The 16,863-nt window shown below is 44.8% G+C and overlaps 1 protein-coding gene across 1 annotated transcript in view; it reads right to left on the minus strand.

The window, feature by feature from the left end:
• Positions 1 to 302: 302 nt before the first annotated feature.
• Positions 303 to 16,863, minus strand: part of LOC144480175 (uncharacterized) — a 58,234-nt gene continuing 41,673 nt past the window's right edge. Inside the window, exons 11-12 of the mRNA XM_078199325.1 lie at positions 10,234 to 10,319; positions 303 to 1,009 (exon numbers count right to left, since the gene is read on the minus strand). Of these exons, the coding sequence (XP_078055451.1) occupies positions 923 to 1,009; positions 10,234 to 10,319 (173 nt within the window). The 3' untranslated portion in view covers positions 303 to 922. The remainder of the gene's footprint in view (positions 1,010 to 10,233; positions 10,320 to 16,863) is intronic.

The raw sequence follows: 16,863 nt of genomic DNA on the forward strand, positions 1-16,863 counted from the left end.
TAGCTGTAACTATCGTGCAATAAATCACTGTTTTAATTGAAGACTTCCTCAAGATGTTACCTCACGCTGCAACACAGGTTTTAGAACATCAGATGATCACGTCATTCCTGTTCAATCAAGAATATTTGCCCAAAAATTTTTGAGAAATCAGAAATTTATTGGCAGAGATCAGGTAACTAAAATGTACAGATGAAATTAAAATAATATCAGATTTCCTATAACAGAGAATTATTAGAGAGTCTCACCGATTATATTGTTAAATTTTGCAATCAACAGATTAAACCCTGGCAGCTGGAATTTTCATAACATTCTGGTGATTTATTGATGCCGATGTAAAGGATGGACTTCCTACTCCCAGGGTCCATCATGGAGTCCCTTTTTGCTGACCTGTTACAGTTCTCCAGGTTTACTCTGTATGGATAATTTTACAAATTTTATACTGATTGACGAGAGTGTCAGGATAAAATAAACTGACTTTTCACTTATTCGGGAATAAAATTACCTCCAAGGAAAATGTCATCCAATCCACTTCTTATCAATATCTTTGGCTTATGATGGTGTTCCCCTTGCATTTCCTTTCCATCATGCTTACAAAATCTTAGCCTTACGAGGTACACCTAATATAGTTCTTGTTATGCTTTCTTTATATTCTATCAAATAAACTAGTTACTTATACCTGCCATTTATTTTCATTTGTAACTCCCATCACCGAGAAATTTTCCTATTCTACAAATATCTAAATGAACGTACAATGCCTTTGGAGAAGCTAACCGTCAACAAGGACTATTTTTGTCATTGTGCGAGTCTGAATTTTGCAACTTCATCAAGCTTGAGCACCCAAAGACTATGGGAAACGTTTAATATAATACATTGACGAAATACATATGATGATTCTTGACATCATTAAACTCTTTCAGGGATCCTACGAGTCGACATCCCAACACTGGACATCGTCTGGTTCCAGTGCAATATTTGTGCTTGGACATTGGTCCTTCAAAGTCTGCTGCACCTACAGCATAAAAGTGTGAAATGACTGTTACAATAAATCCAGGGGTTGAAGAAAATGACCAGAATGTGGGAGAGACATGAGAATATGTGAACATAGATGGAGAAATAGGGACAGAGTGAATGAACAGAAGTAAGTGGCGAAATCGGCAGAGAGAGAGAGGAGAGGAATGCAGGGAAAAAGAGATGTAAACAGAGAGGTGCAAATGTAACGCAAAGTGGGGAGAATGAAATTAGACACAATGTCAGAGACTGAAGCACATTGGAATGAAGGAAAGGGGGATAGTTAGAAATCGGTTTCAAAGAGAGAGAACATCAGACGGAAATATGAACAGAAATATATACACAGTGGGAGAAATGTAGCTTACGTCAGAGTAATAGAGCTTAAGACAGAGTGAGTACAGTACAGCACAGGAAGCGAGGGGAGCAAAAAAAAAACTACACGAAGAGACCAAGAGAGAGGGTGAATGACACTGACACAGAGACATAAATTACAAGGGAAGGTATAGAAATAGTGTGTGTCTAGGTGATAGACGTATCCATAATGTGGAAGACAAAAAATAGATATAGTGGATAGGAAAAAAGGGAGAAAGTGAAGGAGAAAAGGGGAAAGTTTGATGCAGAGCTGTATAACTTCAGAAACAGCGAAAGATGCAGAGAGAACATACATGAAGGGAAGTTGATGAGAAGGAAGTTAGATTTTTTAAAAAAGGCTGATTATGACACACGCACTAGGTACGATCTATAAAAAGGGAATAAAGAATTCAAGAAACAGAGAGCATGCAAGGCAGACGGTGTGAGAGACATATAACATAGAACATAGAACAGTACAAGCCCTTCGGCCCTCGATGTTGTGCTGAGCTTTGTCCGAAACCAAGATCTAGCTATCCCACTCCCTATCATTCTGGTGTGCTCCGTGTGCCTATCCAATAACCGCTTGAAAGTTCCTAAAGTGTCCGACTCCACTATCACAGCAGGCAGTCCATTCCACACCCCAACCACTCTCTGAGTAAAGAACCTACCACGGACATACCTCCTTTTTTTCACACCATGGAACTTATAGTTATGCCCCCCGAGTATTAGCTGCATCCACCGGAACATAGAACATAGAACATAGAACATTACAGCGCAGAACAGGCCCTTCGGCCCACGATGTTGCACCGACCAGTTAAAAAAAAAAAAAAAAACTGTGACCCTCCAACCTAAACCAATTTCTTTTCGTCCATGAACCTATCTACGGATCTCTTAAACGCCCCCAAACTAGGCGCATTTACTACTGATGCTGGCAGGGCATTCCAATCCCTCACCACCCTCTGGGTAAAGAACCTACCCCTGACATCGGTTCTATAACTACCCCCCCTCAATTTAAAGCCATGCCCCCTCGTGCTGGATTTCTCCATCAGAGGAAAAAGGCTATCACTATCCACCCTATCTAAACCTCTAATCATCTTATATGTTTCAATAAGATCCCCTCTTAGCCGCCGCCTTTCCAGCGAAAACAATCCCAAATCCCTCAGCCTCTCCTCATAGGATCTCCCCTCCATACCAGGCAACATCCTGGTAAACCTCCTCTGCACCCTCTCCAAAGCCTCCACATCCTTCCTGTAATGTGGGGACCAGAACTGCACACAGTACTCCAAGTGCGGCCGCACCAGAGTTGTGTACAGTTGCAACATAACGCTACGACTCTTAAATTCAATCCCCCTACCAATAAACGCCAAGACACCATATGCCTTCTTAACAACCTTATCTACTTGATTCCCAACTTTCAGGGATCTATGCACACATACACCTAGATCCCTCTGCTCCTCCACACTATTCAAAGTCCTCCCGTTAGCCCTATACTCAACACATCTGTTATTCCTACCAAAGTGAATTACCTCACACTTCTCCGCATTAAACTCCATCCGCCACCTCTCGGCCCAACTTTGCAACCTGTCTAAGTCTTCCTGCAAACTACGACACCCTTCCTCACTGTCTACCACACCACCGACTTTGGTGTCATCAGCAAATTTGCTAATCCACCCAACTATACCCTCATCCAGATCATTAATAAATATTACAAACAGCAGTGGCCCCAAAACAGATCCCTGAGGTACACCACTTGTAACCGCACTCCATGATGAATATTTACTATCAACCACCACCCTCTGTTTCCTATCCGCTAGCCAATTCCTGATCCAATTTCCTAGATCACCCCCAATCCCATACATCTGCATTTTCTGCAGAAGCCTACCATGGTGAACCTTATCAAACGCCTTACTAAAATCCATATATACCACGTCCACTGCCTTGCCCCCATCCACCTCCTTGGTCACTTTCTCAAAAAACTCAATAAGGTTAGTAAGGCACGACCTACCTGCCACAAAACCATGCTGACTATCACCTATCAATTCATTACTCTCCAAATAACTATAAATCCTATCCCTTATAATTTTTTCCAACATCTTGCCGACAACAGAAGTGAGACTCACCGGTCTATAATTCCCGGGGAAGTCTCTCTTCCCCTTCTTAAACAATGGGACAACATTCGCTAACCTCCAATCTTCTGGTACTATACCAGAGGCCAACGACGACCTGAAGATCAGAGCCAGAGGCTCTGCAATCACTTCTCTTGCCTCCCAGAGAATCCTTGGATAAATCCCATCCGGACCAGGGGATTTATCTATTTTCAGACCCTCCAGAATATCCTGCACATCCTCCTTATCAACTGTAATACTGTCTATTCTACTCCCTTGCAACCCAGTGTCCTCCTCAGCTATATTCATGTCCCCTTGCGTGAACACCGAAGAGAAATATTGGTTCAATGCTTCACCAATCTCCTCCGGTTCCACACATAACTTCCCTCTGCCATCTATAACTGGCCCTAAACTTGCCCTAACCAACCTTCTGTTCTTGACATACCTATAGAACGCCTTAGGATTCTCTTTAACCCTATCCGCCAAAGTCTTCTCATGTCCCCTTTTAGCCCTTCTAAGCTCGCTCTTCAACTCCCTCTTAGCCAATCTAAAGCTTTCTAGTGCACTACCCGAGTGCTCACGTCTCATCCGAACATAAGCCTCCTTTTTCTTTGTAACCAACAAAGAAACTTTTTTGGTGCACCACGGTTCCCTAGCCCTACCAATTCCTCCTTGCCTGACAGGGACATATCTATCACAGACTCGCAGTAGCTGCTCCTTGAAAAAACTCCACATGTCGGACGTTCCCAGTCCCTGTAATCTCCTAGTCCAACCTATGTTTCCTAATTCTCTCCTAATAGCCTCATAATTACCCTTCCCCCAGCTAAAACCACTGGCCCGAGGTTCATGCCTATCCCTTTCCATCACTAAGGTGAACGTAACCGAATTGTGGTCACTATCACCAAAATGCACACCAACTTCCAAGTCTAGCACCTGGTCTGGCTCATTTCCCAGCACCAGATCCAATATAGCCTCACCTCCAGTTGGCCTGTCTACATACTGAGTCAAAAAACCTTCCTGCACGCTTTGAACAAAAACTGACCCCTCTAACGAGCTAGAGCTATAACAATTCCAGTCAATATTAGTCAAGTTAAAATCCCCCATAACAATTGCCCTATTACTTTCACTCCTAAGCAGGATTGACTCCGCAATCCTTTCCTCAACCTCTCTAGAACTTTTAGGAGGTCTATAAAAGACTCCCAACAGGGTGACCTCTCCTCTCCTATTTCTAATCTCCGCCCATACTACCTCAACAGATAAGTCCTCATCAAACCTCCTCTCTGACACTGTGATACAATCTCTGACCAATAATGCTACCCCTCCCCCTCTTCTACCTCCTTCCCTACTTCGACTAAAACATTTGAACCCCGGGACCTGCAGCATCCATTCCTGCCCCTGCTCTATCCATGTCTCTGAAATAGCCACAACATCGAAGTCCCAGGTACTGATCCACGCTGCAAGTTCACCCACTTTATTGCGAATACTCCTGGCATTGAAGTATACACATTTCAAACCCTGCTCCACCCCACCTCTGCAATGCCGTGCATTGCAGTCCCCATCCATGCATCCCTCACTTTCAGCCCCACTACTCAGGATCCCTCCCCCCCCCCCCCGAATCAGTTTAAACCTCCTTGCATGGCCTTAGCAAATTTACCCCCCAGGATATTGGTCCCCTTCTGATTAAGGTGTAGACCATCCTTCTCATAGAGGTCACACCTTCCCCAGTACGAGCCCCAATTGCTTAAGTACCTGAACCCCTCCCTCCTGCACCATCCCCTCAGCCATGAATTCAAACCTTCCCTCTCCCTATTCCTCTCTAAACTATCCCGTGGTACAGGCAAGAGTCCAGAGATAACCACTCTGTCAGTCTTGGCCTTTAGTTTCCACCCCAACTCCATAAATCCCTGCCTAATATCCCCTTCCCCTATCCTCCCTATGTCGTGTGTCCCCACATGTACAATAACTTGTGGTTTATCTCCCTCCCCCCTAAGAATCCTGAATACCCTGTCAGACACAGAGGAAATACTCTCTGAACATCCACTCTATCTATCGCCCTCATCATCTTATAAACCTCTATTAAGTCGCCTCTCAACCTCCTCCGCTCTAAAGAGAGAAGCCCTAGCTCCCTCAACCTTTCCTCATAAGACCTACCCTCCAAACCAGGCAGCATCCTGGTAAATCTCCTTTGCACTATCTCCAATGCTTCCACATCCTTCTTATAGTGAGGTGACCAGAACTGCACACAATATTCCAAATGTGGTCTCACCAAGGTCCTGTACAGTTGCAGCATAACCCTACGGCACTTAAACTCAAACCCCCTGTTAAGAAACGCTAACACACTATAGGCCTTCTTCACGGCTCTATCCACTTGAGTGGCAACCTTCAGAGATCTGTGGATATGAACCCCAAGATCTTTCTGTTCCTCCACATTCCTCATAACCCTACCGTTGACCCTGTAATCCGCATTCAAATTTGTCCGACCAAAATGAATCACCTCGTACTTATCAGGGTTAAACTCCATCTACCATTTTGCGGGCCAGCTCTGCATCCTATCAATGTCTGTTTGCAGCCGACAACAGCCCTCGACCTCATCCACTACTCCACCAATCTTGGTGTCATCAGCAAATTTACTGACCCACCCTTCAGCCCCCTCCTCCAAGTCATTGATAAAAATCACAAATAGTAGAGGACCCAGAACTGATCCCTGTGGTACACCGCTAGTAACTGGTCTCCAGTCTGAACATTTTCCATCTACCGCCATCCTCTTTCTTCTATGAGATAGCCAGTTACTTATCCAATCGGCCAACCTTCCCTCTATCCCACACCTCCTTACTTTCTTCATGAGCCGACCATGGGGAACCTTATCAAACGCCTTACTAAAATCCAAGTATACAACATCAACTGCTCTACCTTCATTTGCACACTTAGTGTCCTCCTCAAAGAATTCAATCAAATTTGTGAGGCAAGACTTACCCTTCACGAAACCGTGCTGACTATCACGGATTAAGCTGCATCTTTCCAAATGGTCATAAATCCTATCCCTCAGGACCTTTTCCATTAACTTACCGACCACCGAAGTAAGGCTAACTGGCCTATAATTACCAGGGTCATTCCTATTTCCTTTCTTGAACAGACGAACAACATTCGCCACTCCCCAGTCCTCTGGCACTATCCCCGTGGACAGTGAGGACTCAAAGATCAAAGACAAAGGCTCTTCAATCTCATCCCTTGCCTCCCAAAGAATCCTAAGATATATCTCACCTGGCCCAGGGGACATATCGACCCTCAGGTTTTTCAAAAGCACTAATACATCTTTCCTCAGAACATCTACCTCCTCCAGCCTATCAGCCTGTATCAAACCTTCATCCTGAAAAACATGGCCCCTCTCCTTGGTGAACACTTAAGAAAAGTATTCATTCATCGCCTCTCCCCTCTCTTCTGACTCCATGCACACGTTCCCACTACTGTTCTTGACCGGCCCAAACCTCACCCTGGTCATTCTTTTATTCCTCACATAAGATTAAAAAGCCTTGGGCTTTCCTTGATCCGACCCGCCAAGGACTTCTCATGCCACCTCCGAACTCTCCTAAGCCCTTTTTTAGCTCGTTGCTTGCTAACTTGTAACCCTCAATCGACCCCTGAACCTTGCTTTCTCATCCTTACATACACTTCCTTTTTCTTCTTGACAAGACATTCAACCTCTTTTGTGAACCATGGTTCCCTCACTCGGCCATTTCCTCCCTGCCTGTCAGGGACATACCTATCAAGGACACCCAGTATTTGTTCCTTGAACAAGCTCCACTTCTCATTTGTGCCTTTCCCTGACTGTTTCTGTTCCCATCTTATGCTCCCTAATTCTTGCCTCATCGCATCATAATTACCCCTCTCCCAATTATAAACCTTGCCCTGCCGTACGACCCTATCCCTCTCCATTGCAATCACAAAAGACACCGAATTGTGGTCACTATCTTCAAAGTGCTCTCCCACAACCAAATCTAACACTTGGCCCGGTTCATTACCTAGTGCCAAATCCAATGTGGCCCCACGTCTTGTCGGCCGATCCACATATTGTGTCAGGAAACCCTCCTGCACACATTGTACAAAAACTGCCCCATCCGAACTATTCAACCTACAAAGGTTCCGATCAATATTTGGAAAGTTTAAGTCACCCATGACAACTACCCCGTGACCTCCACACCTATCCATAATCTGTTTTGCAATTTCTTCCTCCACATCTCTGTTACTATTTGGGGGCCCATAGAAAACTCCTAACAACGTGACCGCTCCTTTCCTATTTCTAACTGCAGCCCATATTACCTCAGTAGGCAGATCCCCCTCGAACTGCCTTCCTGCAGCCGTTAAACTATCATTGATTAACAATGCTACTCCTCCACCTCTTTTACCACATTCTCTACTCGTACTGAAACATCTATACCCCGGAGCTTCCAACAACCATTCCTGTCCCTGTTCTAACCATGTCTCGGTGATGGCCACAACATTTTAGTCCCAAGTACCAAGCCACGCTCCAAGTTCTCCTACCTTATTCCGGATGCTCCTTGCATTGAAGTAGACACACTTCAACCCACCTGTTGGTACACTCCTGCGACCTTGATACCTTCCTCAGTACCTCACTATACTGAACATTGGCTTCTGGACTAAAGCTCGTTTTCCCATCCCCCTGACAAATTAGTTTCAACCGCCCCGAAGAGCCGTAGGAAATTTCCCTCCCAGGAGACCGGTAGATAGTGAGCTGGACAAGGATTTTGAGAAATAGATAGGAACTGAAGGAGCAGAATAGCAACTATGAAAGAGGTACCTTGAGAATTGTGGAGGGATACAGTGTGATAGCACCAGCAAAATAAAACAAAACTTGGAATTCAAAGAGGGATGCAGAAAAGAGGCAGAGAGGCAGGAATGGGGCAGGTTGGGAGACAGACTGGAAAAAGAATGATATGACAGAGAAATTAAAAAAATGAATCAAAACAGAGAAGTTGTAGAAATATTCGAACTGATCAGGAAGAGAGCGAGGAATTGGGCGGCGGAGGGGTGGGGTGTGGAATGGGGTGAGAAAAAGTGACAGATTGGGTGCAGGTAAGTAATAAATCAGATGTGGAGAGAAACCGAAAATGCCAGGGACTTATACAGGGATTGGGATGCAGGCAACGAGACAGAGACAAGACACAAAAATATCGGACTTATATCTGAAAGCAATTAAATCTTCAATAAATTTACTCAGAAACAGAATGAGGCAATTTCACCCGATGCACTGTTACCCAGGAACAGAAACATTTCATCATGCAGACTCGGCATGGATTCGTGATAGCAAAATCATGTCTGACTATTTCAGTAACATTTTCAAGGAAGTCTCAGTCAGAGCAGATAAAGAGGATACAGTTGATGTGCTATATTTGGAATTAAAGAATGGATTTGTCAAGATTCCTCCCAAAAGTGTAAGTCATAAGACTCCATAATGTTGTACGTAGTGAACTGGCATGGACAGAGAATTGGCTAATGGTGGGTAACAGAGATTGCGGATGACCACTTATTTCTCATGTTGGTGATTTCTAAGCATAGTTGTTCCATAGGGATCAGTGGTAGTGTCGCCAATGTATATGAATGACTTGGAGGAAGAAAGAACATGTACCGGAGCCAAATTTGAAGATGCACCAAAATAAGTGGAATGGCAACTTGCGAGATGGATACAAACAGTTGACAGATGTATATTGAAAGGTGGACACACAGTTGCCAATTGGAGATAATGTTGGAAAATGTGAAGTTTTTCATTCTGGAAGTGATAACAGAAGAACAGAATATTATTTCTTGGGAGAACAAAATGCAGAAATCTGCAGAACAAAGGGACTTGGAGGTCCCTTTGCAAGAAGCACCGAAAAATAGCAGGCAGTTGCATCAGATAATCACTAAATCTGAACGAATGTTGGCCTTATTTCAAGAGGCTGGAGTAAAAGAGTCTGGAAATTTTGCTGTAAATGGACAAAGTACTTGTGAAGGCATATCTGGAGAACTGGCAGTTGTTTTGGTCCTTATTAAAGGAAATATAATATTTAATTCGAAGCAGTTCAGATAGGTTTCACTAGGATACTTCCAGTATGGAGAAATTGTCTCATGTAGAAAGATTAAACAGGTTGGAACAGTACTCAGTGGAATTCAGAATAAGGAGAGGTGATCTCATTGAAACATATAAAATTCATATGGGGCTTCACAGGATAAATGATGAGAGGATGTTTTCCTTAGGACCAAAGGGCAAAGTCTCAGAACAAAGTGGGGCAAGGGAAGGGAAGGGGGTGGTGGGGGGAGAATTTTGAGAATGAGCTGTGAAGGAATTTCTTCTCCCAGAGGGTTGTGACTGTTTGGAATTCAAATCCTGTTGCAGGGCTAATTCCGTTGTGCATATTTAAGCCTGATATACATTGTTTTTTAATCTGTAAGGATCTCAAGGGTTACGGGAAAGGACCAGAAAGCGGACATGTCGAATGCTGGATCACACATGACACGTTTGAATAGCAAAGCAGACCTAAAGGGCTGAACAGTCGGCTCATATTCCTATTTCTTCGGCTCTTATAGTCTTATCATTAATCCCAGGAACTGCTCTCATCCCCCGTTACATGAATGTGCTCGTCTAAGAGACAAAGTATCAGAGGGGTAATTGAAACTATTGTCTGAGGATGAGCTCACAATCAGTAAATAAACAATATGAAAATAAGGATCTGGTGTCGATCATGTTTGATTTCAGTTCAATGAATTCTCTCACCCTCTTCGCAATGATTTTCTTCGCTGTTTCATCATCGAGTTCACCCACTGACGTGACCTCTACCTCTATCGTCTCGTGTTTAGAAACTAAATAAAACAGTCACAACATTAAGAGGTTAAACAGAGCCAGACTTAGCTTTGGGCACAGTTTGCATGTAAAACAACCAATTCCATTCATTTCCTGCTTACTTAACTTCAGCTCACCAACCACGATTTCCAGTCTTCCTCTCTCCACATCTCCCTGCACTCACACCATCTGATCTGAATTCTACATTCCACGAATTATCATATTCCATCATTCTTTATCGTCACTTTTAGCCCCTTATCCCATATTTCCTCTCTATATATGATCTCCAGCAAATGTGTGCTTCATTTCCCAGAGACAAAGGGACTTTTGGATAAAGAGAGAACAAACATAGGCGGGGTTAAAAGAGACAGACGAGGAAAGAGAGAGGGAGAGAATTAATCTCCACATAGCAAATGCCTCAGTCAAAACATCCCACGACATTCAGACATCAGATTACTCGCCCTGAGTCACTGCATCCTAATCTCTTTAATACATCCCTCTCACCACGATCATTGCATTCTTCTGCTGTCAGTAACATTTCGGCAAACACTCCTCCAGTGACTGCTGCTACAGTCACTGTCTTCAGAACTTGCTCAAATGACCTCTACAGGAAAGATGAATGAGCTTTCAGATCCTGGTGAGGTACCGGATATTGGGTCAGGATATTCTCGACCTATTTGTTTCTCTGGTTCCAGAGTTAGATTTGTGTTTGGACCTGCAATGCAGGACGTGATCAAAGTAGAGTGGAGAGTCATAGAATCGCAGATTTAGACAGCAGTCTAAGAGAACCTTTGTCCCACAACATCTGCCCCTGTCAAAGACAAACCACCTATCTATTCTGACCCCATTTTCCTGCACTTAGCCCACAAACCTGTGTGCCTTTGCATCGCAAGCCCACACCGAATACATCTTCAAATTTGTGAGGTTCTCTGTTTTCACCACACTTTCAGACGCAAACCACCTTCCGGGTGAACAGGTTTTTCCTCAAATCCACTCTAAATCTCCTGCCTGTTATCTTAATTCTACGTGCTCGAGTCATTAACCCCACCACTAAGGAGAAACGTTTTTTCCTGCCCACTCTATGCATGTCCATCTTCATTTTATACATCCTAATCATGTCCCAACTCAGTCTCTTCTGCTCTCATGAAAAAAGCAAAATCTATCAAAGAACAAAGAACAGAACAGCACAGGAAACAGGCCCTTCGGTGCTCCAAGCCTGTGCTGCTCATTGATCCAACTAGACCATTCGTTTGTATCCCTCCATTCCCAGCCTGCTCATGTGGCTATCCAGGGAAGACTTCAACGATGCCAGCGTGTCTGCCTCCAACACCCTACTTGGCAGCGCATTCCAGGCCCCCACCACCCTCTGTGTAAAGAACGTCCCTCTGATATCTGAGTTATACCACGACCCTCTCACCTTGAGCCCGTGACCCCTCCTGATCGTCACCTCCGACCTGGGAAAAAGCTTCCCACTGTTCAGCCTATCTATACCCTTCATAATTTTGTACAACTCTAGGTCTCCCCTCATTCTCCATCTTTCCAGGGAGAACAAGCCCAGTTTACCCAATCTTACCTGATAGCTAAGACCCTCCATACCAGACATCATCCTGGTAAACCTTCTCTGCACTCTCTCTAAAGCCTCCACATCCTTCTGGTAGTGCGGCGACCGGAACTGGACGCAATACTCCAAATGTGGCCGAACCAGCGTTCTCTACAGCTGCAACATCAGACTCCAGTTTTTATACTCTATACCCCGTCCTGTAAAGGCAAGCATACCATATGCCTTCTTCACCACCTTCTCCACCTGTGCTGGCACCTTCAAGGATTTGTGGATTTGCACACCTAGGTCCCTCTGTATTTCTATACTCTTGATGGCTCTGCCATTTATTGTATCATCCCCCCCCCAAAAAAAAATGTCAGCGGAAAATAGAGGAGCAAATAAATAGACAGTGCACAGAGCTGTGTACGATTAATGATAGTTAATTATAGCAAGGGATTTCAAATTTCCCAAAATTGGGATAGTCTTAGTAATAAGGGTTTAGAGGAGAGCAGTTATTAGAACACAGAACATAGAAAAATACAGCACAAACAGGCCCTTCGGCCCACAAGTTGCGCCGGTCGTGTCCCTACCTACCTGGGCTTATACATAGGCTTACCAATAACCCTCAATCCTATTAAGTCCCATGTACTCATCCAGAAGTCTCTTATCAATCCAGAAGTATTGAAAAGTATCGGGGGGAGATTTGTGCATCAATATGTGGAAGGCCCAACACGGGACAGCGCAGTGCTGGATCTGGTTCTTGGGAACGAAGTGGGAGAAGTGTATGTGGAAGGCCCAACAAGGTACAGCACAGTGCTGGATCTGGTTCTTGGGAACGAAGTGGGACAAGTGTTCAATGTGGCAGTGGGGGAGCATTTTAGAAATAGCGATCAAAACACAATATGGTTCACATTTGTTATGGACAAGGATAAAAACAGTTTGCAAAAGATTGGGGGAAGGACGATTTTTTCTGAAAGTAGGATCTGGCTAAAGCTCACTGGCAACAGTTCCTTGGGGGTAGGTTTACAGCAGATCAGTGGGGGCATTCAAAAAGGAGCTGGGATAAGTAGAAGTCCAACATGTACCCATTAGTAGAATATGTAGGAGAAATAAGTTCAGGGAACCATGGATGTCGAGGACAATTCAGGGCTGGAAAGAGGAGAAGAAAAAGGCTTTCAGCATGTCCAAAGTAATCAATCGAACTGTGACCCGAGAGGAATATAGGATGTGCAAAAGAAAAGTTAAGAAATAAACTAAAAGAGCAAAATGGGAGCATGTAAAAAGGAATTTCGAACAGGATTGGGGAGAATCCTCAGCTATTTCATAAATAAATTAACGGGAAAGTGTTAACCATTGAAAAGTAGAACCCATTACGGATTAATGTTGCAACCTATGTGCAGGGTCGCATGATATGGAAGGCTGTTAAATAATTACTTCTCTTCAGTTTTCACTCAAGAACAGTGGAACATAGGCACGGAATTCAGGAACAGGGACTGTGAGGAACTTGCAGAGTTTGACATAATAAATGGGGAGTTATTGGAGGCCGAAAAATGGACAAACACCCAGGCCCAGATGAATTGAATCCAAGACAGCTGTGGGTGGCGATGTAGGAAATTGCAGGGTCTTTGACACAATTGTTTAAATTGCTCTCTCTCCACGTGAAAATTGCCAGTGGACTGGAGGACGGTTAATGTGGTTCCATTTCTCAAGAACTGTGGTAGAATTGACCCAGGAAATTACAGACCTCATTTCTGTGATAGGGAAATTATTGGAGACAATTCTGAAGGAGAGGGTGAATGCCCGCATGGAAACATATGTTTTAATTATGGGTAGTCAGCATGACTTTGTCAGAGGGAGGTCATGCCTCAAAAGTTTGTTTGAATTTGGGAACAAGTTTGTGGCTGGGGGAAATTCAGTTGATGTGGCATGTGTGGATTTTACCAACGTATTTGAGAAGGTTCAACATGGCAGGCAGTTTGAGAAGGATACACGGAATTCAGGGAAACTCGGCAAAATGATTCAAAAACTGACTTAGTAATAGGAGTCACGTGGTAATGGTAGAAGGCTGTTTGAGTGACTGGATGCCAGTGCCCACTCGTGAACCAGGAGGATCAGTACTGGGAGCCTTATTGCTTGTTATATACATAAGCGGTATAGATGAAAATGTGAGGAGGAATGATAAGCAAGTTTGCAGACAACACAAAAATTGGTAGTTTGGTTAATAGTGACGAAGCTAGTTGTAGGTTACAGGAAGATATGGATGGGTTGGTCAGATGGGCAGAGCAGTGGCAGATGGTATTTAACCGTGACAAGAGCAACGTGATGCACTTTGGAAGAACAAACAAGACAACGAATTATCGAATGAATGACAGGCCACTAGGAATCTCAGAGGAACAGAGGGATCTTGCGGCAATTAGTCACAGATCCCTGAAGCTGTCAAAGCACAGAAATAGCATAGTTAAGGAGGCACATTTGACACGTGCTTTCATCAGTCATGATATAGAGAATAAGAGCAAGAAGATACTGCTCAAGTTGTACAGAGTGTTGGTTAGAAGACAGCTGGAGTACTTTGTGCTAGTCTGATTATCTCATCATAGGAATGATTGTGATAGAACTGGAGGGGGTACAGAGGAGGTTCATCAGGGTATTCTCTGGGATGCAGCATTTGAGCTGTAAATAATGACTAGATAAGCTTGGATTGTTTTATTTAGAGCAGATAAGTCTAAGGGGTGCGGACATGAGTGAGATGTATAAGATTATGAGTGGTATGGACAAGGTGAGTAGGGAGAAGCTGGTCCTAGTCGTTTGGGGGGGGGTGGGAGGTGGGGGGCATAGCTTTACTTAAGGGGCAAAAGATTCAGAGGGGATTTGAGAAAACAAAACAATGAGAGGACGTTTAGAATCTTGAATGCATCGCCTGGGAAGGCAATTGAGGCTGGAAAACTTACAACTATTAAAAAATGTTTGGCTGAGCATTTCAAAAATCATAATATTCAAGGATAGAACAAAGAACAAAGAACAATACAGCACAGGAACAGGCCCTTCGGCCCTCCAAGCCCGCGCCGCTCCCCGGTCCAGGATTGAATCCTGAATCCAGGATCCCCGCCCAATTTTCCAGACTATCTACATACTAATATCCTATCCACCGAGCTGTCCCTCACAGCTACGATGCTTTGTTCATCACAACCTATTAACTCACCCCCACCCCCCCATTCCAGACCATGTGATCTCCAGGGAGAGGCGAAAACCCAGAGTGAAAACCCCAGGGCCAATATGGGGAAAAAAAATCTGGGAAATTCCTCTCCGACCCCCTGAGGCGATCGAAACGAGTCCAGGAGGTCACACTGGCCCTGTTCGGAAAATGCTTCCCAACCCTATTCATTTCCACTTCCACGAACACCATATGAATTCCCTGCCCCCGAGACAGGTTCCCAACTATCCGCAGTCTCGCTCTGTACTGGCACCAGCAAGATGATCATAGAATGAAGCCTCGAAACGAGAAACAAAGAACAATTAGCCCGCGCCGCTCCCTGCCGCTCATTGCGTCTTGGAAGTGCAGCAGAGAGGGAGAGATTCGCGAGAGGAGTGCTGCGGGTAAGCGCTGTTATTTTTAACTTACTTTTTCGCGGATTTTTTTCTTTAAAAATATCTAAACCCGGAAGTGGTCGCGCAGGGAGGTCTGGGAGAGAGAGATTTTTTTTTTCCCCAATAAATTGGAACAGAGAGGAATCCCGATACTCTACACTTGTAGAGTATCCGACCCTCCCTCCTCCTCTAACCTAAAAAAAGACCCAGTGAGAGCAGGGCTTTGGAGAAAACAGGAGGAGGAAAGGTAAGTTTAAAATTTTCATTCACTTTTTTTTCCCTGTGTGTTTAAAGGGGCAATTATGAGTGTGAGGCCAGTATGTTGTTCCCAATGTAGGATGTGGGAGGTCCTGGAGGCTCCTAGCCTCCCGGACGACCATATCTGTGCTGGGTGTGTTGAGCTGCGGTTCCTAAGGGAACATGTTAGGGAACTGGAATTGCAGCTCGAGGACCTTCGCCGGGTTAGGGATAGTGAGGAGGTCATTGACAGGAGCTATCGGCAGGTGGTCACACCGGGACCACGGGAGGAGGGTAACTGGGTAACAGTGAGGAAGGAGAAAGCTCAGTTGATGGTGAGTACCCCGGTGGATGTGCCCCTTAATAATAAGTACTCCTGTCTGAGTACTAATGGGGTGGACAGCCCACCTGGGGGAAGCAGCGGTGGCAGTGTCTCTGGAGCTGAGCCTGGCCCAGTAGTGCAAAAGGGTAAGGAAAGGAGGGTAGTGCTAATTGGGGACTCTACGGTGAGGGGGTCAGATAAGCGTTTTTGCGGACACAGACGGGACTCTCGGATGGTGGTTTGCCTCCCTGGTGCAGGGGTCCGGGATGTCTCTGGTCGAGTCCCAGAAATCCTGAAGGGGGAGGGAGAGGAGCCGAAGGTCGTGATGCATATAGGTACTGCTGACATAGGTAGGAAGAGGGAAGGGGTCATGAAAAGAGAATATAGGGAGTTAGGTAGACAGCTGAGAAAGAGGAATGCAAAGGTAGTAATCTCGGGATTGCTGCCTGTGCCGCGGGAGAGTGAGAACAGGAATCGGTGGAGAATGAATGCGTGGCTGAGGGACTGGAGCAAGGGACAAGGATTTGGGTACTTGGATCATTGGGACCTCTTTAGGGGCAGGTGTGACCTGTTTAAAAAAGACGGGTGGCACTTGAATCCCAGGGGGACCAATATCCTGGCGGGAAGGTTGGCTAAGGCTACTGGAGAGACTTTAAACTAGAAAGGTTGGGGGGAGGGAATCGAAATGAGGGGACTGAGAGCGAGGAGGTTAGCTCGCAAATAGATAAGGAATGTAAACAGGGTAAGAGGGAGGTTAGACGAGTGATGGAGAAGGGAAGTGCTCAGGCTGAAGGTCTGAGATGTGTCTATTTTAATGCCAGGAGTGTAGTGAATAAAGTGGATGAGCTTAGAGCGTGGATTGCTGCTTCGAATTGTGATG

The sequence above is a fragment of the Mustelus asterias genome, chromosome 28 (assembly GCF_964213995.1).
Source record: "Mustelus asterias chromosome 28, sMusAst1.hap1.1, whole genome shotgun sequence".
NCBI classification, from domain to species: Eukaryota; Metazoa; Chordata; class Chondrichthyes; order Carcharhiniformes; family Triakidae; genus Mustelus; species Mustelus asterias.